This window comes from Amia ocellicauda, chromosome 8 (assembly GCF_036373705.1).
Source record: "Amia ocellicauda isolate fAmiCal2 chromosome 8, fAmiCal2.hap1, whole genome shotgun sequence".
NCBI lineage: Eukaryota > Metazoa > Chordata > Actinopteri > Amiiformes > Amiidae > Amia > Amia ocellicauda.
Window position 1 is genome coordinate 13,676,399 of NC_089857.1, and position 26,971 is coordinate 13,703,369.

Below are 26,971 nucleotides of genomic sequence, written 5' to 3' on the forward strand. Positions count from 1 at the left end.
GGTGTATTTTTTGGTTTCATTCAATTAAATTAAATTATTGTAAATGTCAGCTTTACAGTGCATTGTCAAATGAATGTTTTAGCACATGACAGACATATACAAAATCAAATGGAGATGAAATAATGTATTCTAATGTTCCCTTCCCTTCGTATCTGGGATTCGAATTTAAAAAAAGACAAAGCAGAGTGTACTATACAGCACAAAGATGCATTCTCTGTGAAAATGCTCCCAATGTAACAGAAAATGTATATTATATGTATTATATATTTCACCTTCTCTTTCTTTTAATAGTAATTTTTATCCATCTATCTATTGATATTACACATGTTCAATATGGGAATAATTAAAACTATGTGAGTGAAGTTCAAACCCTGAAGCATTTTAAAATGTTTTTTAATACTACAATATTATGATAGAGTAAAACATTACATAATTATTATCACAACAATTACTTTGTTAATTGATAAATATCATCCTGTAAAACACATTACATTATATTGAAGAATCGTTATTATTAGATTTAATCACTTAATTTTTCAAGGAGGGAATTCAATATTTTATATGATTTTAAGATATACTTAAAAGCAATAAAAGCATTTAAATGTAAAATAATTCATGTTACCACCTATCCAGTTAGTATTTGTCAGAGATCTTTTATTTTTTGCATTAAATAAATGAAATAAAATAAATGATGTCCCTGGATATGATTTAATTGTTTGAATAATTTTAAATTATATATGGTTTGCACACAAAAATAATTTTAATGCATGATGCTAGTATTTTACTATGACATTTATAATTGATATGTGTACTATATTTAGAATATAAATTAAAGCTACTATATACTAAATAAAATGATATCATGGTTTCTATTTTATCTTAATGATATTCAGTGGTTAAGCCTTCTATTTTATTAATGCACTTATAATTACAAATCTGTTACAAATGTGATTTTTATTCTTAATATTTAGAACTTGTTTGTGATTCTATATTTAAAATAAAAAATGTATATATTTGTTTTAAAGATACTGACTAGTACACTTTAAGGAAAAAAGCATTTAACATATTTTCTGCTTCTATATTTATACTGGTATTTGTAGCACAATTTATATAAGATAAATACATTGAAAACTGCACAATAAATATATTAAAAACATATTATTTAAAATTAATATTTTTTTGTGTCTTAAATGTGGATTTCTGTCTCCCTGTCCAAGCCAACAATATAGTTAGTGTGAGCATGTAGTGTAGGAGATAGACACTTTAATATTAACTTAAAATCTTGGGTCATAGCATATTTTACACCAATTAAACATTAGGTTAATATTAGTGTAATTCAGTTGTTTCACTTTTTTATCAGTTATTTTCAGAATATGTCTTTTCAAATGTAACAAAGGAAAAATATATATTTTGTATTTTAAAATATACACAATAAAAATAAATCTTACTCTTATACAAGAAAATTATATATATAATTACATGTTCAATGCAAAGGTTTTGAGAGCAGTTTGTAAGTAGGCTCTTAATTGCAGAGGACGTTTGGTTTCTGGAGTGTAGTAAGCATGGTCTCTTCAGGAAAAAGGCATAAATTTGGGACACAGGCCAAAGGTTGTAGCCACTTCCTCAATATTCTGGGTGGGAGAGAGATTGCAGATAATATAACTTGCTGTGGTGATACTGCTTACATACTTGCATTACCTAAACACGAATTTCTCAAGAAAGTCTGGCTTGATCCATTGCTTACTGAGAAGGTTGATTTAGTGAGCATATAAACAGTAAATATTGGGTGTTGTTGGAAGTTTAATATTCTTATAACAACACCAAACCACCCTAGACTGTAGGCCTACAAACATTTACATAAAATGTTTATTGTTTACATTTGACCATAATTAATAGAATAATAAATACAAATAAAATATTATATATTTTCATCTGCCAATTATACTTTTTCAAAAGCAACGTTATTCTGTGTGCATAATTGTATTCACCCTGTCTATACAATAGAGTGCTGGGGAGGTTTTTGACCAAAACAGATTGAATCACATGTTACCATAAGCGGCCCTCTAACCGGTTGCATTTTGCTGTAAAATGAGTTTGTCATGAGTCTGATGCTATGCAGCATGTGATGCTAACAGATGTCATTTTATAAGATGTAAGCTTTGCCATCTTTTTGTCAGTTAGTATATTGAGTTCCTTTAACATTTGATTATCCAAGCTTGCATTCCTCATAAATAAGTGAGGGGTTCTTGTTCATTATTGATAGGCAAAAATGCTCAGAGGTGGAAGTCATTGGCTGCAAATTGAAATGTAGGAAATACAGCTACTTTGCCCTATTCCTAAAGCAGCAGCAGGTTAATTAGCTTAAAGAGATTAGTGCATGCTGTAAAGTTAGTCGGATGCTAATGTGTGTGTGTGTGTCCTTTTATCATTAATCCTTTAAAATTAGTAATAACAATTAGGTCAGAGTATCTGGTGAACAATAGCCACTAGAGGCTAAGTCATTAATGGGCACTTATGGAATGTATGCATTATGTCCTGTGTGGCAGTTTTGACTGTAAATGACAAGGAAAGGGAGGGTATAGAAATTCAGTGGGACCCTTGTGAGATTGTGTCTTGTACAGCATTCCTTCTTTAGAAATCTATAGTGTAATCTTTTCAATGTTAATTACGAGAAAATATGATGCCTGTATGAAGTATACTATAAGGTTCTTATAATGAAGGACATTCTGCTGTATTAATTCTGTTGTACTTAACTGTATTTTTGCACTTTGTTTTGCACTTGTGTTGTAAGTTGCCCTGGATAAGGGCGTCTGCCAAGAAATAATAATAATAATAATAATAATAATAATAATAATAATAATATAATTTGAAGACCACATGTTTTTTGTTTAGTTATTTTTCACTTTAATTATCTTTTATGCAAAATCTAGCCATTTTGTTTTTTGAGAGCAGATAATATAATTAATTCAAATTCATGACACCTACAAACGGTTTCTCAGGTTTCTTAAAATATAATGTTTTAAGTGTATGAGGTTATGCTGCTTTCAGGGTTATAAACTGCCAAATAATTTTATAACACAATGTGGTACTGTACATTACATTACTTACCATACATATTTTCTTGAACAGAGCTACATGTTTGACAGTGCCCACATATTTTCCAAATTCTCTGACAAAACATTAACAGGGAATATAATGTACTTTACACTTCAATTTTAGTAATCTACCATACAAGATGTTACATTGCATTTTGATACGGATGCTATTTTCAGTAGCTAAAACTCAGAATACAAGGGTTTAATGCCTAAATAAATTAGTTAGTGTCTACACTTGTTTTTAAGGTGGTCAGAAACACCTCGTCTCAAGGGTTTATCTTTGTGCATTTGTTTGTTTATGTAATCTTTCATTTGACTCAGCCACCTTCCACTTTGTTTTGTAAACCTCTTTCACTCCTCATTTATCTTGAATCTTTGAGCCACCACAATGTTGGATACAGAGATGTCATACCATATCAATATGTCATTTGTCATTATAATGAATGCCTATGATACTAATGATAATAGTTGTATAACCCACTATAATATCCTTAACAGTGAGGTGCAGTTTGGTGATTTATTGGGTGTTCACTATATATAATTTATAGAGTGACTTAAATTACAGCAAATTCAGAAGGTAGAAATGGAGAAAAATTGTGAAACGAAAATGTTTCGTACAAAAACCACAAATAACATAGGTTATAGGGTGTATATATATATATATATATATATATATATATATATATATATGAAATTATAATACTTAAATAAATAATACAATATATATCACACATATATATATTACTCTTAATCTTTAGTACATGAGCCAAAATGTGAAGCAAGGTCTAATTGCAGTAATTCTAATAACCAGTCTAGTCAAGGTTAAGACCAATGTGTATCTCAACAATAATAATAATAATAATTATTATGCCAGCTCTACTGGATAACTAAATGAGTGCTTTATACAACACTATTTGTGAATGAAACTGCACTGCACAGAGTATAATAGTATGACAATAATTTTGTGAATGTGTATTACAGAATATCTCAATAAAGATGCCTATATATATCACTATATTCTAATAATACCTTGAATTTATGTCATTAGTGTACTTGAATTAATTTAATTAGTTCAGAGTAATTGTATCTTTGTGCACAGACGAGGGCCAGCCAAGTTTGAAAGCCTGACTCTCTTTCCTTGCTTTAACATAGCGGATAGGAGTCGGGTCACCTGGGTTCTCGCTGGGGCTGGATTGTGAGACCAGCAGCGGAACCCTGAGCAGCTATTGTGAAAAAATACTTTGCAAACGTACCAGGCCACTCCATGTCTTTTCAAATTGAGACAATGAGGAATTTCCTGTAGTGACAGTGGTACTAATTAAGACATAAAACTGTGGGCAGCAGGTTTCTGAAGGTTACTCTGTCTATACCGGAGGAAGTGATAAAGAATGAAGTCACTGATGACATCTGACGTTTTCACGAGAGATGATGTAAACTACTTCTAATGAAGGCAGGGAGCCCAGAGAGGGAGAGGCAGGGGGAAAGGCGGACAGGATGATAGTAGTGTAGGGGGAGGGGACAGGAAAGCAGAGGGGGGGGCTTCCACCAGCTTTTCTGACTTACAGCAGTAGCAATGGAAATAAAGCAAGTAAATTAGAAGTGGAAGAAAGGATTAAATACATATAAGGCAATGTCCCTGCTCAAAATACCAGTCAAACCATTAATGACGCGAAGGTTCCCAATGAGGCTCGCTAGTACTGTATGATAATGCCTGGTGATGTACACTGCATTTACAGGGCAAGAGGAGAGATATAACACTGGTGTACGCATACATTTTTATACTTTCAATTGTGTCAGTTTAATTAATACGAACATATCAAAAAATTAAAAATAAATACGCAATGTTGTAGCAGTTTCGTCTGTGTGTTTTTAATTTATTTTAGTAGTACCTAGTGAAGCAGAAGTGCATTTCTTAAGGTTCTGGATTCAGTTTGAATGTTTATTTCCGTATTGTTTGATGGGTCATTTAAAGTTAAATCAACATAAAACTGCTATTAAGTCAGAGTTGTTTGCATGAGTTGCCTGCATTTATCTACCAATGGTAATTTTCACTTCATATTCCCTGATTGTCAGCTGATTCAATTCACTATAATATTGCTGTTTTATTACCTTAACGTGTGAGTTGATAAGTAATATTGTTGTTTGGTTCTAACACAGGCTTAAGCCATAAATGTGTATAACAGAATCATAAGCAATGAAATAAATTAATATTTATTGAGTATTGTCTTGTATGATTAACAAAACAGAAACAAGCATGCATAATTGTCCACAAAACACACAGTCTACAGCTTTCTTTTGAAATTAATTTGACATCTTTTGAGGGCAAAAAACATCTTTGTAAAATATGGAGAACACCAAAGAAATTAACATATATCTAGCCCTAACTCCAGATGTTAACTACAGATGTAGGCAGAAGAACTTTGGCCAGTTTCTCTCTATCAGTGTGAGTCACTTTATGGGCTTTAGCCTGTTAACATGGTATGAGAGATCACATATTACCAGCATGAAATCCCTCAGTGAAAATGTGCTTTAAGGAAAATATGCACATACTGATGAATTTATGTAAACCTAGCTACTGGGAATCTATTGATATACTCTTTTAAATGTAAGGAAATGGTAATAATGTGTTCTTGTTTCAAAATTAATTAATTGTAGTATACTAAATTAGATTATTCACTTGGGGCAACCCTGCACAACTAGAGTTTGAACATATGCAAATATGTAAGATGATCACAGTGTTTGTCAAGTACGATATGACTTAGGCTGATGACGTTTAGCCTTTTGTGTTGATTTTAATATGTCAGAATAAGTAAACAATTAACAGTTTAACTACTTCCATTTTAAGAGGACTTTTAGTAGTGCTTTGTTTTATTATTTTTGTATATTTAATTGTTCTACAGATACACAACAAGCAGTATGCCAATTGTACTTAGGATGCCATTTACAAAGTTTTAAACATTTTTTTTTGCAGTGAAGAAGGAAAAATGTTGACCGTAACTCGATTTATTAATGAAAACCATAGCAATGGGACTGTTAAAAAGACTGCTAGGCCTTTAAGGGCACTGAGGTCCTCACATTGCAATGCATCAAGGGCCTGCTCTCCATTTCTTTACCAAATCTAAAAACAATGTATTTGCTTCTTCACCTTAGAGCACATATCATAAACAGCATTTGTATCTTTCATTTTTTTATGTTTGTGTGCACAGGTTTAATGAGAAAATCAAATTTAAAAAATATCAGCCTTTTACAATTTATAAAAGCGTGTGAATTGCAGTGATTTTAAATAGTATCAATATTCAACAACAACAACAACCAGAAAACCCCTCCTTCATTCTTCCGGAGGACGACAAAAATGGAAAGTACTGTGCGTTGCTCTGATGCACAGGACTTCTCATAGAGGGACAAGAAGGGGTTAACGACTGTGCCGTCATTATCCAGTGTAAGACATCAACACCCATGGCCTCAGTAGCTTGTCCACCAGGGCCACGGCTGCCCCGGCAGTACCCTGGAGATGGGATCACAGCAGGTTGGGTCAGCCCACCTGGGAGGGAGACAGCTGCCATGGCTGGATCCAGCTCTTGTCAACATTAATGACTTGCATCTGACACCTCATCCCAGCCACTCTTGTTTAGTCTGGGATGTATTGCATTAGAATAATTACTGCTTGTCAACCTCCATTTAATGGGCCTCTTCTCATATACACACACACTGTCACTGGCTAGTGCATCAAAGCCTGCCTGCACGCACCCTTTTGTCATTTGCCTTTAGCACAATGAATCGTGTTTCCATATGCATTTAAGCACTGGCTCAGGAGAGACTACCATTCTACTTGGATTTGTGTACCAAAAAAAAGTGTGTGCAATTTTTTAAAGGCCATCTTCTACAATCGCAGTTCATTTACAGGCTCATAGGTAGTATTTATCAGAACATCTACACCGCTCTGTCTGCGGTTATTGTCCTCTGCACTGTAGGTGGACAGTTATGTATATAAATTGACTCATTTTGCATAGAGAACGATGTTGTTTGCTTTTAAATGTGTGAATTGAAGCCATTGTAAATATTTCTCACCGTAATGTTCTTTGAAGGTGCCATCATTCTCTGAACTTAAAAATCAAAAAGAGGGATATGATTTCAGTTCAGGAATTTACTTTGAAATTTGAAATATCCTCTGCATAAATATACGGATTTATCGTCTGACATTTATTTGTGTTTCAAACGAAGAATAGATAAGTAAAATAACGTAAGTGTGAAAGGTGTATTATTTCAGTCAGTGTTTCTGCTGGACCATGGGCAAATTAATTAACAGGTCATGGTTCTAATATCAGATCACTGTGCTTTGCTCCCATGCTTCTGAGAATTTGACTGCCAAAAGAAGGTCCATTTGCCCTATTTAGTTGCACTTACAGTATGTTAAAAGTCATGAAACATTGGCCTTGACCCAGTAAAAATACTTGACTGTCATAATTTGCAGCACACTGTTATTTAATGATGTTTGGAGTCTTGCCTAGGCTGGATTCCGGCGCAAATTCCAGAGGTGAAAGGCCAGTGTCTGTTTTTTAACTAAAGGAAAATGATGCGCTCTGCGACACACACAGTTTTGCGAACGCTATTAACTCTTGCATTACCATCAACCCCATGAAATGATCAGGTCAAATGGGGTGAACTGACATTCACGGATGTGTGTCACAGAAATCAGGACAACATTAGGCTTTACCCAAAGCAGATTATCAAAGTGATTTTATTGTCTAAAGAAAGTGATCAATGATGCCAGATGGTGTAACAGATATGGGCCTGTGTTTCAATAAAGGTTTAGTACTGGCATTAAAATTGCTGTACTCCTAGACTGTACAGTCATTATAATTTGCTTCTATAAGAGTAACTCCTTGAGCATCAGTAGAGATGGAAGAATTCATGAATGTCCACCACTGTTCATCGTTGTGTAACTGTTTTTCTTTTTTAAACCTAAGAACAGCAAAACATTTGGATTTTAGCATTTGCAAAGCCAAAAAGGTCATTTCAATCTGGCATAATTCAAGCACTCTGGGCAGCTGTATGCATTGCCTTTTACTACCACTTAAAAAGAGGGTGATATAATTCACAGAGCTACAGGTGGTTAAAATTATAACTCCCAAGAAGTAAAACAAAAAGGCAACTACTTTATAAAAAATAATATCCAATCAAACAGAAATGGTCTGCATATTTGACAATTTGTCCTTATTAGGCAAACTGAAAATAAGAATTCAAGTATACTAATTCAGTATAAAAATCAGATTAGTTAAATGTGCTTTGTGGGCTTTGGTTGGAATTATACTACCTACTGAACTGCATGTTATGGTTAAATAACAATGAGAATATATAATAATTTCAGTTACTCTTAATTCCATATATAAATATTTGAATGTGTTTTAACACTTAAAGTTTAAATGTGATACAACCGTAAATATATTAGGATCCCAAACCAAAATACAGTATAATTGAGAGCTGTGGCATTTTATATACAAACATTATAATATTAAAAATAAAAATGCTTGGTTTTGTCATTGTATTCAGTCCCTTGTGGGGTTAAGAATAAATCATTTGACCCATAACCAGACAGAATATTTCTGAAAGAAAAATCTACCCCATATCAATAAAAACTATGTGTTTTTGTTTTGTTTTTTAATGGATTCATGAGTCTTAGATTGTCCAATGACTGTACACACCTGTGACCACACAGAAGGCATGTCATGTACGGAGACGCTGCAACATACTAGCAGTGCATGCTGGCAATCACAATTCGAATGAGTGGCAGTGATTATTAGTGTCATGGTTTATAGCTGATACTGTTACAGATGTCATAAATAATGCATTTGGTTGCACAAAGTACTGCAAATTAAGAGCATCTTTGGACTGATTTCCTTTTCCTGGTATAATCACTTAGCTTAGATGGTGGCAGATTTTACCACTATATTCAGGTCCTATGCCTCATTTGAAGACCTGCTGGAAATCACAGGCTTTGTAAACAGAAGCAGAATAATCAATAAAGAGGCCAGACTGTGAGACTGGCTTTATTGCCCATTAGGAAGGAGGTGGTTCCAAAGAGGGTAATACCATTATTATTACTATTATTATTATTATTATTAGTAGTAGTAGTAGTAGTATTAAAAATAATAACAAAAATAATTACAAAATATCTATGAACTATTTTATATATATATATATATATATATATATATATATATAAACATATTTAAATGGCATATACTTATATTTGTATGTTTGGAGAATGCTTTTTAATATTTTGATAGGTTTCAGTTTTATTTTTGTATTATTATTATTATTATTATTATTATTATTATTATTATTGATCTACCAGCTTTTTAACATATTTTGAGCAGGTACATTTTTGAGACTTCGTTCAGTGCTATTGCAGGCTTCTGCAATTTATTTCAGTGACCAGCTTTCTTTTGTACAATTCCTATTTATACAAAACCAGTTCATATGATGGCCGTGGTGAATGTATAAGGCTATGTGTTTATAGTTTTTATGCCAGTTAAGAGAGCATAGTTTTGCAGATCTCTTGACACAAACCAAAACTAATGTCTTACTACCCAAACAACCAAATGCAAATAATAAAAACAAAGATGTGGAAAATTGAGAGCGATATGTTCTCCCATAACATCTTTAATGACTTACATATATAGTAATGCTTGGGGGCAACACAGCACCTATGTATTGTTTTTATGCTAATGTGCATTTCAAGTTGAATGCTCATCCCTTGTATTTGACCGAACATCAATTACTTGACACCTGTTGTCTCAGCTGAGTGTAGTAATTACATTTTAGTTCAGCTGTCCTCATACAATACCATATATACCAGTAGTAGGCATAGTGTAATCATATTTTTACCAAATTCTGATTTACCAGAGAGCATTTTCTAATCACTGATATTGTATATAATTGCATATTACCAATCATTTAATTTATCTATCTATCTATCTATCTATCTATCTATCTATATAATTTTGTATTATATATTTTTTTATTTCAAAGAGTTTTTAATATGGTATTTAAAATTATGTTGGGCAGGAGAAAATATGTGTGTGTGAGTGTTTTACATGCAACAATCAACAATCAAAAATCATTGGTTATAAACAAAGCTTTTATTACGAATGAAAGGTAGGAATATGGAACCAAAATACATGTTGCCGTCACTGTTGTGGTCTACCACCTCGAAACGTGGGGTTTCTAAAGCACGTTACCCTTAATGTCACTTCGAGTGTGTGCCAGAAACACTTCTTCCTGCATTAGTCTCATCATTGAGTTTAATTTGTGCCACCCTGTGGGAGGGTAAGAGTCCTGGCACATGTACACTGCAGTGTCCAAATGGCAGACTCTCAGACACACTAGCTCGGCTCTGTTCTGACAGCTTACTCCAATTACTGGCTCTCCTGTCATATGCTCAGATGTTAAATTCTTATATATCTCATTTGACCCTACCCAGCACAGGGCTGGTGGAGTGAGAGATCATGCTCTCACTAAATGCAGAATCAGAACCTATGAAATTCACAAACACTTGCCTAAAATACAGTTCAGGTTAAGTGCCTGCAGTGTAATTCAGGATAAAGCTCTTCCTGCTCAGAAATATGCATTGCATTTTCTTCAGAACATAGTATATTGTTTTTCTGTATTAATTGAACATGTATTGTTGTTTTATTTTTCTGGAAAAAGAGGGATTTTTTTACCATCCTTATCCCAAATTAATCTAAAGCATGTTTGAATACTGAATTATGTAATCCTGAAAGCTGCATTCTTATATAAACGGATATAAACTTGTCATATCGCTGATGCTTCTTTCAAGTGAAATTATATAGACATATAATTATAATGATATGTCTATATTATAATAATAATTATATAAGACATAGATTATATAGACATTTATATAATCATTGCTTTTTAAAATTCCTTTGCGCATCAGCTAACTAATTGGTATGATTCTGTCCCACTCACTGGTCTATTGTTTGTGCATTAGTAAACTAAATTAGATTTAATTACATTTGTAATAATAATGTTAATATGCTAATAATGTTCATATCTCAGGATAGTAAATACAACCTAAAAATACATCAGTGTAAGACTCATGAACCTGGTAACATCTATAGAAAAATGTATATGATGAGATCCCATCCGTTCCCATATTGTGTTTCACTTGACGTAGAACATATCCAACAGGCATGACCTGAGAGATTCATTTATATTGGAACTTGATACAGTGTGAGGAATTGGATAGATTGTATCCTGAACACATTCTAAACCGGGTTCTGAAAATATACGCTGCTTCCCCTGGATAGGTAGTAATAACTTTTGTTCTTAAAGGAAAACTGTTTTGTAGAATGTTTAATAGTTTCTGTAGTTCCTTTTCTAAACAAGAACTATAATCACTGTACTCTGCATTTAAATTTAGTCTTTCACTTCTATTTTTAATGTTGTGTTAATAAACGGCTGTGTGGTGAAATAGATGTTGAGTGATTGCCCATTAGGCAAAAATAATAAGTTTCTGAAGCGGGCACAGAAAAGTGCAAAAGAGACAGACAGAGGTTCATGTTGACAAGGCATCAGGCCATATAATTAAGTAAACAGAATACGTGTGGCTCCACTGCAGCCTTAGACCATATTGTAAATAGGACATTACATATCAACCCAGGCTTGTCTATAATACACATCTGTGCGTCCTCAAACACTTCTTTTAGAATGAAATTGGCCGACATCCTCTTATTTAAAATATGTACAAATTAACCAGTGTCTGAGACTTAATATTGTTTTTTTATCTTTTATTTCCATTTGTTGTGTGGATTGTATTGAAACTGCAACAGAAATGACATAAGTAGGCTATATGGGGATGTCCCACATTATGGCCCACCTCGAGCACTAGTGCCACAAAACAATCAAGACACCTACTGTGCCAAGAGGCTAGTCCCCGAGTGCAGATTGTCTGTAAAGAGTTCAGAGCTCAGGGGAGAGGTATCATTTTAACAGGCCTGTTTACACTCTGCCCTGAATGTGTCAGCAGTATTGGTCTGAATCCCAGCCCCATTACAGCCATACCTTTTCTCAGATAGAGAAACCTAGACCATTACTTTAAAATATAGGTACAAGTCGTATGGGATCTCAGTATCAATATTAAGGCATGAATAAATGCTATAGCTGCATAACATAAGTGTCATAAAGGTCCTCAGAAGGTATTTGACAATGTACTGTAGTTCCAATAAAAACAATATAAAAGTTGATTTACATCATTAAGATGTTATGCTGGAACACTTGTCTTTATAGCAGTTAGCCAGGCTAAATGACTTATTTTGGTTCTGTGTTTTTATAATGTTTTAGTAGCTCTATAGAACTGTTTTACAAGCTCTCTGGTACTCTGCTAATACGCATGTAATGTGTGTCGCCTCTCGTGTGAAGCCTTTAAGTAAATATCAGGAAATCATACTGAACAGCTGTATTTCTTGTGGTTACCAGTTTCAAGAAGGCCAATGTGCAACAAAATAATACACATTGCAAACTGATACATTGCATGTAATAAAATGTAATATTGTTGGATAATATTAGGGATGTAAAATCATTCCGCAGACGGTTTTGCAGACATGTATGAATAAACTCCAAGAGATATACAGCTGACACGAAGCACAAAACTTCCAGAGAGGGATAAGTTATAGTGGCTATTAAAATTATGACAGGTGTTAAATCTCCAAAGGACATTATACTTGAGATAACTTGTCCAGTTTGAACACAATTTTGTTCATGATTTTATATAGATATATATATTTTTGTAATTAACCACTTTGGAAATATCCTTAGTTTGCATGTATCCTAAAAAGATGATTACATTCATTAATAGCCTGGTATCAGATATCACGGTAATATTCTCTAATGGAGAGAGAGTACAATCTTCTGGACCTACAGTGCTGGAATATTGTCACTAGTGAACATTAGAAGCAGACACATATAGGTCTGAATATGAGACGCCAGGGTTTCTGGAACAATGTACCCCAGACTTGCAGCTGAAGGGGACTCTGGAATCAATAAACAGCTGGATGAGACTTTGGGATTTGTTATCTCATGAGGAACCACATTAGCAAGATAAACTGTATGAGTTATTCTCAATTGTAGTCTTTCTTGTTGTGATGCTCTCATTCAGCTTGGTTTCATTGCATTTTAACTGTGAGTTATTATGTAAGCTTATGCTTTTCTGTGTAGTGGAATGTGTAACATGTCTAAGGGCCTTTCTTGAGGAAGGAGAGGCAGTGTCTGAGCTGTAGAGACAGCATATACATTAAAGATACAAATTAGCCCAGTAGCCTCACAGGATGCTCATTCAGGGTGTCGTGGGACTGTTATGCACATGAAATTATAATTGAAATGTTAGACCCAGATGTATCCAATCTAATTTTGTATTTGTGTGTTTTATTTGAAGAAACCAAAACTTCATGGTGTTTGTTCCTTTATTTATTCGGTGACTACTGTTACATCTCTTGGTTGAATATGTATAATATCAGATTATATGTACAATTATACATTACCATCTTAAAACCTAATTAGGTTTAGGTAATTCAGACTATATGATACATCATACTGGTTTGAGAGATGATATGAATTATAAATACCTGAAGTCATGGCAAAATATTAGTTGGGTTCTCCTGTGATATATAATTGTTAATAGATTAATGAAACAAGTATAAGAAATGCATTTAATGTTATATTTGCCCAGTTATTAAAGTTCAAATTGAGCAAGTATGTTAGCAAAATCAAAGATTTTAGGACTTTGAGTGAACTCGAGTGATTAATATTGATCTCTAATGATCTGAAATATCAGAGACCCTACGTAGCTATGGGTAAGTAGGAATAAGTGGAGTAAACTCAGCCTTGCTCAGACTACACCAGGCTGGCTGGGTGTGTGGAGAACTGATTTTGTTAAAATGTGCCTTTTCGAAAACTGGCATTTCAGTTTTGTTCCCGTGCCTTGTTTCAACCGGGCTGATATCACAAAGTGTGTGTGTTTTTCATTCTCACAAGTCACTGAGTTCAAGCAGTGACACAGGGGGACTGGAATGGTCTGTGCCAAAACTGGTGAACAGGGTAGGGGGAAACATTTTGCAGATGTGATATATATTAAAGGATTTAAATCACAGGACGAAATTCAAATTGGTGCTTGTATTTTGTCATTATATGCTCAACCCAAACAGTTAAATTGGGCCTTTGGGATTTTTTCTCATGTAAAATTTAGAAGTTACACTTGCTAAAACCAGTTCTATGAATGGAACAAAAAATACAAGAAAACTATTTATATCAAATGTTTCTCATGAAAGGTGTTTATTTTGGTGTTTGTTTTATTTCAAATAAAGGAAAGGTGTGAAATACAAAAGACATTAGAGGTTTTAGACATTAGACATTTTACGTGTATTTATATTCAGAAGGGACTCTTAAATGCCTTACTGATGGCACATACTAAATAAGCATTAACTTAACCATCCCAAACGAGCCGAGCTTCCTTTCCGTCTTCCTTTGTAAAACCATAACAATATTTACCCTGCATTACACTCAGTATAACACTCTTTAAGTAATCCCTGTCTATGTAAGCAATCCAGCCCATGTGTTCACTGTCCAGCCTAAGAAATGTGAGGGTGCAAACAGTAAGGATAGTACATAACAAAAAAAGCACGACAACGGGATCATATACTCTCTCTCCAGCTTTGTTTGTTTTCAGAATGAGGATGGCAAATTTAAAATTTCTGCCTATCCAAACAGCCTTGCTTCCCCCCCTTATTATTATTTTATAGTTCTGAATTCTTTATGCGGGAGTGCTGTGGCATTAACCTTGGTATTTACTGAGCTTGACTGGATATATTGCGGTTCTCTGGAACCCTTCTCCACCGTGGCTCCATCGCGTCCCTCTGCTGGATTCCACTCGCGCATTAGTGCCATCTGTGCCTTCTGCTCCGTCTGTGAGCTCGCCTCGGCCAAAACGACTGGCATTTCTCTGGAAGTCAACTCAGGAACAGCCAGAGATGGTGCCCAGAGCTTTTAGCTGGCAACGATGCGCACTTACTTTGACAAAACCAGGGGAAAAGACGCAGGATGCTGAGCAGGAAACAGCTGCAGCTAGTGCTGTGCGCTTATTTAGCTTCAGAAGAAATTACTTATCCTCGGACCAGCAAACATGCAGGATTTATTTTTAGCTCTGTGTCAAAAATGAATGAAGATGTTCACAAATATTCATATATTTATCTCTGAGCACTTAGACGTCTCTGTTTGTCTATCTGGTAAATGACACAGATATGATTGGTACATTTCTGACATAAATAAATAAATAGTTTAATGATTTCATGTTACAGAGGGGAACTAATGCAGTTACAATTTTACATTCGCACATTTCTATATTTAAAACTCTGGATTTTTTAAATACTGTAGGAATGCTTCATTTAAGAATAGTGCAACACTCTAGGATTGATTCCATATTTAATCTCAGGAGACATACATAAGTAAAATAAAAAAAACTGACCCAATTTGCATTATTGTTATGTATAAAAAGAAAAGTTGGCATCTAAAACCTCATGTTCATTAACAGCCACGATGTTATGAGAGTTCAGATGTTTGAACTCCCTGAATTCCTGAACACATTTGATTTGATTTGGATGTACTGATGTGAGCAATGTATATAGAAAAACAAACATAAACAACAAAACTGTTGTTGAGAGTGCTTACAGGTGTCTCGGCAGGCTTTTAAATCCAGTGCAAATTCTGCTCCACTTTTGAAATAAATAAACCAATAGAAAATACAAACAATTTCAGAAATTGGGGACCACATAATTCTTTGGAGCAGAAAGTTGTAGATATCTTCCTGTACACCTCTGGCAGAGTATTAGTCAAATCTTCCCATCTGGGCATCAAAACGGTCCTCTCTGCCATGGCTTTTCCAGAAACAGTGTGGTTAGTGCCTGTGTTCACTGTTGGCAGGGTTCAGTTATGGCAGCTTGTTTGGGATTGTTTAATATATTCAAAAAACAATGACTGTACTGCCTCATTCCTTAACGACTTTTGAAATGTAGTTCCATATAAAAGGCAAATATAACAGCCAGAGTTTTCATTATTCATGGTGCCAGTGATACAGTTCCCATGTAGCTATTATACTTCCTTGATTCAGTCTTACATTTTATATTCTGTGTACCAAACCAAAATATCTTCAAATGAATATTGAACAAGCCATGCTATCAGTATTTGGTTTTTGTCAGTTATATTTAAAAAAGAAAAAAGAAAAAAAAAAGAACATTTGGCTTCAGTTTGTTTTAATTATCGCGCTGTTGTTCTCCATTTTGATCAAGGGATATTTTCTTGGAGGGGGTTGTTGGTGTTGTTGTAGCTGTTTTTTTTTTCTTAAAATAGGGCATCTTCCCTCCACTTCATATTTCTAGCTTGAAAATCCACCCTTTCGGTGGGGGTGGGGGTGGGGGTGGGGGGGGTATTAAAAGAATACGAGAACTTTTCATGCCAGCAAAATGCGGATGCTGTGTGGATTTAGAAATCTGACACCAACACTGCTTACTGTTCCCGTCTAACGGCAGGGGAAGGCAAACAAACTGTGATGTCAGCTTCTAAATGCTGCAGCCATGCCTGTGCCTTGCCTATTTAACCTGTAACAGATATGTCAGCGCATGCTGCTTGCCTGTTATCACTGCATGATATATGTGGCACGGTGGCCAGGTGGAGCTGACAAGCTTTCCCTCCTCCACACAGTAAAAATATTCTCTTGTCATTGCAGAAATGTGAGCCAGTGATGAACAATCTGTAAACAGTATGAAACTGCCAGCCAGCATAACATTTTATTGCTGGCTCTGGATTAAAAGGCATTTCTGTCTCTGGTCAGTCTTTGAGTCATCTGAGCTCAATTGCTGATCACATGCCAGTTTATTTATACAGAATAACTCAATTTAAGCTAATGATATTTGCAGAAGATATGTTGCAAATATCATGTCAGCTGGGATCTTTACATCCTTGCACATTACAATTACACCACTCTTATTAAAAGTGTCTTATTGTGACAGGGTGTCCGGCACTTCCTCTGTCTTTCGCACCTGTCACATAACCTCTCCAAGAGGATTCAGGTGCCACATTAGTTAAAACGTTTACAACATAAAGGGCCTATGATATCTATTAAAGGGTGATCAAACGACATTTGCAACTTTTACATTGGAGACTTTTTAAAGTGATTATTGTTTATAATTGTTGTGTTTTTAATGCACCAGAAAAAAAACTGAAAATAATTCACAGATTGAATACAAACAGGTTAATGACGTTTAGTAAAGTATGTGTATATACTTGCTACCTCATTATGGAACATAAGCCTTTACTTCTGTGTAGAACATGTCAGAATTGTACATGCTGTGAATCAAAGCATTGCACAGAGGAACACAGGTGAGATGAAAGGCACATCGGGGATGACACTAAAGTGGAACATAGTTTAGATAAAAGCTTCATTGTGGATGACATCAGTGTTTCTGTTAGCGGCACACGGGACTGAAATCAAATGTTTACTCTGGCTCCTCTGATCTTGTCTGTGCCATGAGTTTTCACTGGCAGGTTTTCTTATTGCTCTTTAGAAGTATTGCTGCCTGTAATTGATGCACTACATTTTAGAATACTTCAGTTTTGTGGACATTTTTTTTGTAACAAAACAGATTTTAAAATTTATAAAAAGAAGATATTATTTTAATGCTTCAGGAATCTCTTTGAAATTTAGGCAGATGTAGTTAATTGTTGCCAGTATGCAAAATTAATATTAATGGCAGCATTTCTGATTGCTGAAATGTCTGCATTCCCTTTGGTCTGAACTCCCCAAAACGTATAATTTTTTAATGAGTCAATAGGCTGTTTTCTTGGGACTGAGATAATTTTTTCCCACCATGACCTTATCTTTCAAGTGCAGGATTGTTCCATCTAACACAGTGTTTCCAACCCAATGTGCAGCGGCACGCAGGTGTGCCTTAAGGCATGAGCAGGTGTTCCATGAATCTCTGAAGTCACATACCATACAAATAAAATAATAAATACATCAATGAGCATAAACTTTTAATTTATTTATATTAAATACATTCTTTGCAAAATTAACAAAGATTGGTGTTCAGCAAAATATTAGTTAAAAAAAGTTAAGTAGATGTTCCTGAACCCTGTCCTGGACCAAAATGTAATTTCAACACTGACCTTTATTTAAATGCAAAATGTAGCTAAATAATAGTGCTCTAAATCAGTGGTTCCCAACCCTGGTCCCAGAGGACCCCCTACCCTGCTGGTTTTTGTTCCAACCAAGTTCTCAGTTTCTTAATTGAATTGTTAATTTAAGTAATAATTTCCTAAATCAGAGCCTTTAAATTATTTTAAACAGTAGGGGGGTTAAGTTAAGTATAACATCGTATAAGGAACTTATTATCTTATTAAGGAACCAACTTTTTATAAGTAACACAATTCAAATGTAAGCAAATTATTACTTCAATTAAGAGTTTCAATTAAGTAAAAATCAGCAGGGTAGGGGGTCCACCAGGACCAGGGTTGAGAACCACTGCTCTAAACAATGTAAATGTGATACATTTTCTAAATTTCTATTTCTTTCTTAATCATCCTATTTTTCCATTCATACAGATATATAAATTATTTAGACTAACACCTAAATCATTTTCTGAATCTTTAGTTTTAGCTGCGATGCTGCACTGCAGAAGAGAAAGACTTTGCACTATAATCCATTGTATTGCATCAGTAATACAATAAATACATCACCAGTAGCTGCTTGCCAAAGCCCCTTAGATGAGCTCCATCGTCTGCGAGTGCTTTACTTGGTCCTGATGAAATTAGTTCATAATTTGATGAAGTGAATTTCTTTCGTTTGTTTGTTCTTCAGATGTGTACATTTTTGCAGATATGTATGTGTGTGGCGGTCAAATCAATCTTTGTTACTATGTGTGATGAGACAGAAGCTGTCCCACAAAGGGGTTGTCCAAAAACAGGGGACTGTGGTTTGTGTTGCCCATGTCGCTGCACTGAAGAGAGTGAAGCAGTGTAAGAGAGCTGCCTACATCTGAGCAGAGTGCAGATACTAAGCTGCTCCATTAGGGAAGAGCAGCAGATGATGCACATAATCACACGCCGCCTTCATCACTCTCAGTTGCTTAGCTCTAAGCTTACTGCCGAGGTTAATGCCAGCTCTGAGGAGAGTGTAGTGAGGTGTGCAGGGAGTCTGAACCAGGTAAGGGCTTGTTCCACCGATCAGCAAGTCAGCACAGTGATTCAGACTCACAGGTGCTGAGGAGAATAGAGAAATCAACAAGTCACACCTTCAAAAAGTACGTCAGGTGTAGCATATGGTTGAAGTCACTGGGACGCATGAACATGTCTCAGATGTCCCCAAGACATGAATCTGCATTGTAAAATCATTTCTTGAAAGCTTTGGGGCTTAAGGATCTCATTGTAAGCATGTGGAGAGAAAAAAAAAAACATATTATTTCAAAAATGCCCACTAGTAATTTTGCCTTGGAATACCTCCAAAGCATAATGCCACCTGTATTAATACAAAGCCCTGTTGATTTATTGTTGTTTCTGCTGTAGAGATAAGTACAGTAAAAACTATTTTTTGGACAGATGAGAAAAAATGGGTAAAGCCACGTTTTTGTAAGTGGAAAAAAAAAAAAAAAAATATATATATATATATATATATATATATATTAAATTAAATCCACCACCCAAATGTGTGCACGGAACACTTATGTCAATGCATTTTAGAAGAATATTGTTTCTTTGTTGGTCTGCATTTATAATAGAATATGTAGCAGGGTAGCAAGGAATCCGATTGGCATCCAATATACTTGCCTCTAATGTGCTGTTCATAGGGCCTCCACCTAATAACAGCTCTATATTCATAAGAGAACAATTATTTTGGCATGTGTATGATAAACATTCAGATAGATTACAGTAAATAAATTACAGTCCATTCACACACTCCTATAAACTCACAGATCCAAGTCTCCCCTGCCTTGTCACAGGTATAGTTGTTAAATATGTCTTACACTATAATGACAGCTGTAAGATTTGTATTGTTGTTCATATCACTCTGCACTGTATTGTATTTGAAACAAGTTTCAGTTTCTGTCTTCCTCTCCAAAGATGCATTCAGTCACCCAGCCATCAAGCTGTTTATTTGGTCGCATTTCAGTGACATTAAAGTGGACTTGTAGACCATTGTCCTTTTCGTGTAGCACAGGTGGGCAGTGCCAGTCATTTTGCTGCTTCTGTTCAACATGGCCTTGTTTCAGCAAAGGCTGCCAGATTGGTACCAGCTCGCTGCGCACTGGGGAGCAGGGATGGATCTGAACGTATTGTGTTGCACCTGCATCGCCTTCACACCATAATGATTTTTCAGCCATTGTGGCTGGGACAGATTTGAATCTCAAGACTTAATGCTGAAAATCCACTGAACTTATCCACTGTGGTATCTGTGGCCAAAACAGCATCTGATGTGACTTATTTGTTTGCCATGTAAGATTAAATGCAGAGGGTGTACAATAAAGAGCTTATGAGACACAGCAAAGCCTGTCACCATAGGAATCAGGGCGTAATGTGCTGATTCTAATTCACAAAATAGCATATCTGTGTGTGTACTGCTGCCTACTTTGGAAGTTCAACTGCAGTTAAACTGAGCCTCTGATGAAGAAATAACATGGATAAAATCATTAGTTTAATAATAATACTAATAATACTTATTATTATTAATCATCATCATCTAGTTCTGAATCTTTTAAAATTAGTATAATATACATAATCAGTTATCATTATTTTACAGAATAAAACACTCCCAATTAAACCATGTTGTCAGGCTTATGCTCTTACTTGCTGGTGTAGACCTGCCCTCTGTAGCCCCAGCCAGTGGAAATGGTGCTACATTACTGAGCAGTGGCTGTTGTTGGCGATGGCAATACGCTGTGCTAGAGCTCCCTCTTTGTGCCGTTCAGCCTGGCAGCGAGAGATGCACTCAGCTGCTCTGACCTGTCTCTGGAGCCGTGCGTACTAGCAGTGGGAATGTGCCATCCCATTGGGTGACCTGATAAATTGCCATGTTCGCGTCTGAGGTGTGAAGTAAAGCACATATCTATCAATGAAACCAAGAACATTTTGTTCCTAGTTGGTCTATAAAGTCGGTGCAGTTTTAAAGTTCCTAAGAGGGACAATTGGCCTGCAATTTTAGAAAATGTTCAGCATGGTTAGTGGGATTATTTTAATAATTATTATTATTAATATTATAATATTTGTTATAGTTGTTGCTTGTTTTGTTTTTCCTTGAACCTTTTATTAAATGTAAAAATATGGTATTTGACATTTAATTGCAAGAAAACATTACATTTGTTATAAAAAATAATAATTACACACTTAATTAATTTAACACTTGAAGTATAATTCTTACGTATAGTCAGTTTTTTTAGATTTGTACCAGAATCTCTTTCTGCAACTGTCCAAGATTGAACTCCACTGATTCAGTCTCACTGTTTGTCTTTCATGTTTTTCTCAAGTTTACAGGTTTATTTATGCAAAGATAAATTAATCCCATTAGTGTTTTGAAGCCATCGTTATGCAGAAGAAGAAGTATCCTTCAGAGCTATAACTGCTGAAGAGTTTTTTTCCCTGTGCCATTATTTACCTGAAAGTACTCACCATGTTCTCTTGATTTTTCCTTTATGTCTTTCAGGGGCGGTGTATAAATTTCAGTCGCGTTCAGAAATAGATGAAGAGTAATTGGACCTTTGAAATGAATGAGAAGGACTACCTACTGAAGACAACCGAGGAATCAGTTTTCTAAAGGACCTCTCCGCTTCGCCTAATAACCACTATCTTTGTGCTTTCCTGTGTTTTTGTGCCCTTAAACGGGCATTAGGAGACTCTTTTACCTCAGAATGCAGGGTCTTTAAAAATAGTCATTCATTCTCAAGCACCTTACCAAGCCTTTAAATACTAATGATCTAGTCCCATTTCTTTTTTTTTTTTTTTTTGTTAGTGACGAGAGTAATAAATGCAGTAAGTATGCTTCATTTTGTGCCGTTCGGTTTTGGTTAGCATTTTGTGCACACCAAAGGCTTAACATATTCTGACCATATTGTGCCTTCTGTGGAAAACCTAATTTCATGGACACAGACGGCAGCTATTTAAAAAAAAAAAAAAAAAACAGAGCGAAAGAGGCTGGTTGCCGTTGGCGTGGAAATAAAAATAATCCCAACGGGCTTAACAAGTGCAAAAGTCCATTGCCTTTTGGCGATGTCTCATCACAAAATCTTTCCAACTCCAGTATCGTTGAATGCCTGGCGGGAGCTTTCTGACTGCAAATCTTGTCATTTTAACACTGAAAAGTGCACACGCATGACAAAATGTAGACAGGATGCCCCAAGGTATTGGAAGCAGCAAGACTTTGCCCTTTAGTTTTTGAAGACACCTTTCTTTCATTATGCACCCGGGACAGAAAAATTAATAGAGCGTTATTGTACTGCAAGACAGCCTGTAACCAAAGATCTTCGGCGGGGTTTGAGGGACTGATGCTTCAAGACCTTGACATGGTGACTGGTGTTTTTTCCATGTTTTGTACTCGCTGTAAGTTTAGTAACGCATAAAGCATCATGGTTTATAAACATACCTATCAGTTTTAGACTTTGTTATATGTATATAAATACAGCAGTCTCGATGCCGGTATCTCCAATACTCCAAATCTCCAAGGGATCCTCCGCGTCACAACCCAGCAACTCTCTTTGCATGAGAATCTCAAAGTTTAATTAATATAATTAAAGGCAACAGCAAGCAGCAGCCTGTGAAGATTTTGCTCATCTTTTTTATGCCTTTTGACATTGAATGACCTATTACTGTATTTGCATTATTGGGATTTTGAGGAGCACCGATCCTTGGGAACACTGAGACGGGTCTCGAATAAAAAGCAAAATAGAAAGAGGGTGCGCACCATTGTTCATTTTTTGGAAATTATATTCATGGTCGCACGGACCCTTGCAGAAACAACGAGCAATATATATTTATTGTAAAATTTTCAAGTGCCCTGTCACGTCGACAGTCCAAAATGATGTTAGTGTGAGCGGAAACACTGTGGGGGAGGAAGGAGGCAGCAGCTGAAGAAAAAGGCTCGAACGATCTAGTCACTTTCGATACGGTACTTCAGATGCAAAATGGATATTCGAGTCGAAACCTGACAAAGCGCGCCTGCTTTGATGTGAACTGGTATAGACAATGACCAGTGGCTGGGTCAGTGGGATGTCTCTCTGCAAGCAGAGAAGCTTATCAAATGACACTAAAAATAAGTTCAACAACCATCACGTTTGAGGGGAATAGGCGAACATTTCACATTTGGTGGGCATGCAAGTGTGCGAGATGGGAAGAGCATTACGAAGCGTCCTAGTCTAATTATTCCTTTGTGCTCTTCATCGAAATTGCAAGGGACATAAATAATTCTCTTGGTCGACTTCCAAATCTCTGGGGCTGCCGCATTTTTTTTTTTTATATATACGTATCGCCACTTGCATAATCTTTCGCTTAACTTTATTTATGCCAATCATAAGAAGCTGCTTGTTTAAATGGATAGACAACAAATACATACATATTTCCATTTTTTCTTTTGTGCTTGTAACTTGAAAGCAGAAGGCTGTTAATAACCTATATTAATGAGCTATTTACATACCAGTCAAAACACAGCTCTCCATCCCAATGACATTTCACATAAAATCTGGGGCTAATTGGCCTTGCTGTTTCCACATAAGCCACAAACAGGGTAGCAGCTTATTTTAGCTTTAATTTGATATCACAGACATGCAAAATATGCTTATTTCTCTCCTTCTTCATTTTTATTTTAATTGTCATTTGATTTTATATTTATTACACATCTCAGTGTACATGTGCATAAATAGCTGTTTTGAATGTACCTGTGATGCCCATGAGTAAACACAAGCTGGGATCAGGTTGTACCCATCTGATTTGATTTTGATCTTATTTTAAACAATATTGCAAAATCTGTTATTTGGTAATACACCCAGTTAATGTATAGTTCTTTTTTTCCTGTTCTTGTACATTCAAATACAAGTATCATTGATTGTATATACTTGGCACTTTTCTGCCACATGCATTTGCTGAAGCATTTCATTAAAGCCAAAAAGTGATATATATATATATATATATATATATATATATATATATATATATATATATATATATATATATATAAATGATGTACCTTCATGCAAAGATACATTCTGCTTAGTTGTGACACAGCATGTCAGCAAATCAAGTAATTATCCACTTCCTAATTTTTGTTACCAATATGTATGAATACAGTGTTGTTCTAATTGTGGTTTATTCTTAAGGATATTGAGTTTTTGTTTAATTAAATCTAAGTGTCCTTACTTAAAAATATATATACAGGTTAGTCAATATATCCTGTTTTACTACTTCTGAGTGTCTGTATGTAGTCTTTATTCTAAAGTCCATCCATTGATGGTTTTCTATTCTTTTCTTTTTTTTTTTTTTTAAAGCATACTCCTAAGGATGTTTATTTTTATTTAAAGTTAAAAACGCATACAAAATCCTTTTCACTCGTCATGATTTTATTTTGGGGGCCATCTGTAAACCTACACTTGAAGACTAGACTCCCTACCCTCTTCTGTTTTGTCCCTTGTTAAAAAGGCATGCTATAGGCAATCTTTAATTGTGCTCCAAAAGATTTATAAGGCTAGACATGGGGATGTAATTATACAGTATGTAACCAAACCAAAGACGCATATATTGCACAATGGATGCTGGGTAGGCATCTCAGTGAGTGCGTGGCACTGGAGGCAAAGTGCACACAAATAGCCCTTCAAGGGTCGGATAGCTTGGAAATTAGGTCTCCCATTTAGTCACAAAAAAAAAAGTGCAACATATACCTAGTGTTTCCTCGTCATTTGCATGCTGTGGTGATATGGCTTTCATCACCATCAGTTACATTTGACCAGAAGTCACATTAACCCGTCCTCCTGTAGCTTTAAGAAACAGATGCCCCCTCTTTAGGAAGAGGCTTCCAAACAGTAAGGAGGCATAAGGATCTGGTTGCGAAGTTACATTTGTAAATCAGTATAGTCCTTTTCCATTGGGTGGCTCAGGGTGTTATTGCATGTAGGATGTGGGGAGAGATGACAGTAACAGCTCTTCCACTCCAGTTTCCATGTACTGTGTACGTCGAGAAATCCAAGGCACATTTATAATAATGAAGATGCTCTGAATTCAGCTTTTCCGTATATTTTATAAAAAATGTTATGCCAGATTTGGATTAGTTTTTAATCAATACCACAATTAACTGTCTGTCAAGCTTTGTCCTAGTAGAAGTGTCAAATAAACTGCTGAAGAGTCTTGTGTATCCTTTTCGTGCCACGTTTCCCTACACTACCTTGTCACCAATTGAATGTGAGGACCCTCAGCACCACAGTCCTCAGTTAAGCCGATTATCTGCTTACCTTTTTTGCACAGCTTAGAAAACAACGATATTATAACGCGCATATTCATATGCTTTTTAATCTGAGAGTTTAATAAACTGCTTTAAAAAAAGGATCTACTTATCTGTCTATGTTACCTATTTGAATATCCTCTTCCGTCTCCCACAATGACATAAACCTCTGTTAAATACTGTATATATTATATGTTGTATGTATTAATATACTAGTGTGTTTAATTTCTGTTTTGCCATTCATCCACATTAATGGTTTGGGTTCTGTTTATCCATTTCCATGGGAGTGCACATGGTTTACACCGCCATACTGAGCCCCACATATATTTATGCATATAAATTAAAAAGAGAAAAAAAGGAAGCCTCCAAATACTGATGTTGTACATACTAGCTTATATTTTATGATTTGATTTAAAAAATTTTAACAGATATGACGTGTACTCACCCTGAATTTTTTTATTCATCGGATTAGTGACCAAAGATTTTACGAATTGGAGTTTGGATGGCACATTTGTGCCCTATTTAATTAGGAATTGGAGCTTCAAATTAAAAGCTTGCATGTCATCTAGAACACTTTCTACACCCCTCCATCTTGAAGGTTCAAGACAATTTTATTGTCATCCCTTGTGGTATTGAACCTGCTACATTTTAGGTTATGTACAGATTCGAAGACATAAAGTCTCTTGTGGAGGCTATGAAGCATTTACATAATTTCACAGCAGTATTTGCCAGTGTTTTGGATTGTTTTTCTCCTGTCAAATGTATGAATTTGTCCCAGATACAGTACCTAAGGGCTGTATCAGTACAACCTCTGGGCAGTACAAAGTGCATTTTAAAAGATAATCAAAAAAGAGATTGACTAATTCTGTTGCATTTTCTCTATAAGGAATCAGTTTTAAGAAACAGTGCCCAGAGTGTAAAATCCTTTAAACAAATCTGTTTTTAAAATAAAAGTTATGTGAAGTACACTATAGAGATCTGCAACCTACAGGGAGACGTGAGACAACTCTAAGTTTGAAATACTATGAAGTTTAGAAACTTCCATCATGTCCTGTCAAAGGAGAGTGATTTGTGGTAAACATTAAACATAGTTAAAACAGCATAGAAATAATGATGCATTTTTAAAGGAGTCCATGGAAATAATTACAGGATCAGTGAAAAAAATATCAAACCATAAATAAACAATAAATCAAGACTTATCACATTTATCCAATGGCTCTCTTTTGATATCATCCTATGACAGGTGACTACAACACAAAACATGTATAGTGCAGGTAATTTGTTTTATAATTAGTTGGCTCTTATTTATTCATCTGTATAGCTGGGAAAGATCAAA

General features: G+C 35.2%; 1 protein-coding gene across 1 annotated transcript in view; it reads left to right on the forward strand.

Annotated features, from left to right (window-relative positions):
- Nucleotides 1-25,548, forward strand: part of antxr2a (ANTXR cell adhesion molecule 2a) — a 70,969-nt gene extending 45,421 nt beyond the window's left edge. Inside the window, exon 17 of the mRNA XM_066712098.1 lies at nucleotides 21,859-25,548. Coding sequence (XP_066568195.1) covers nucleotides 21,859-21,894 — 36 coding nt within the window. The 3' untranslated portion in view covers nucleotides 21,895-25,548. The remainder of the gene's footprint in view (nucleotides 1-21,858) is intronic.
- The last annotated feature ends 1,423 nt before the right edge of the window (nucleotides 25,549-26,971 follow it).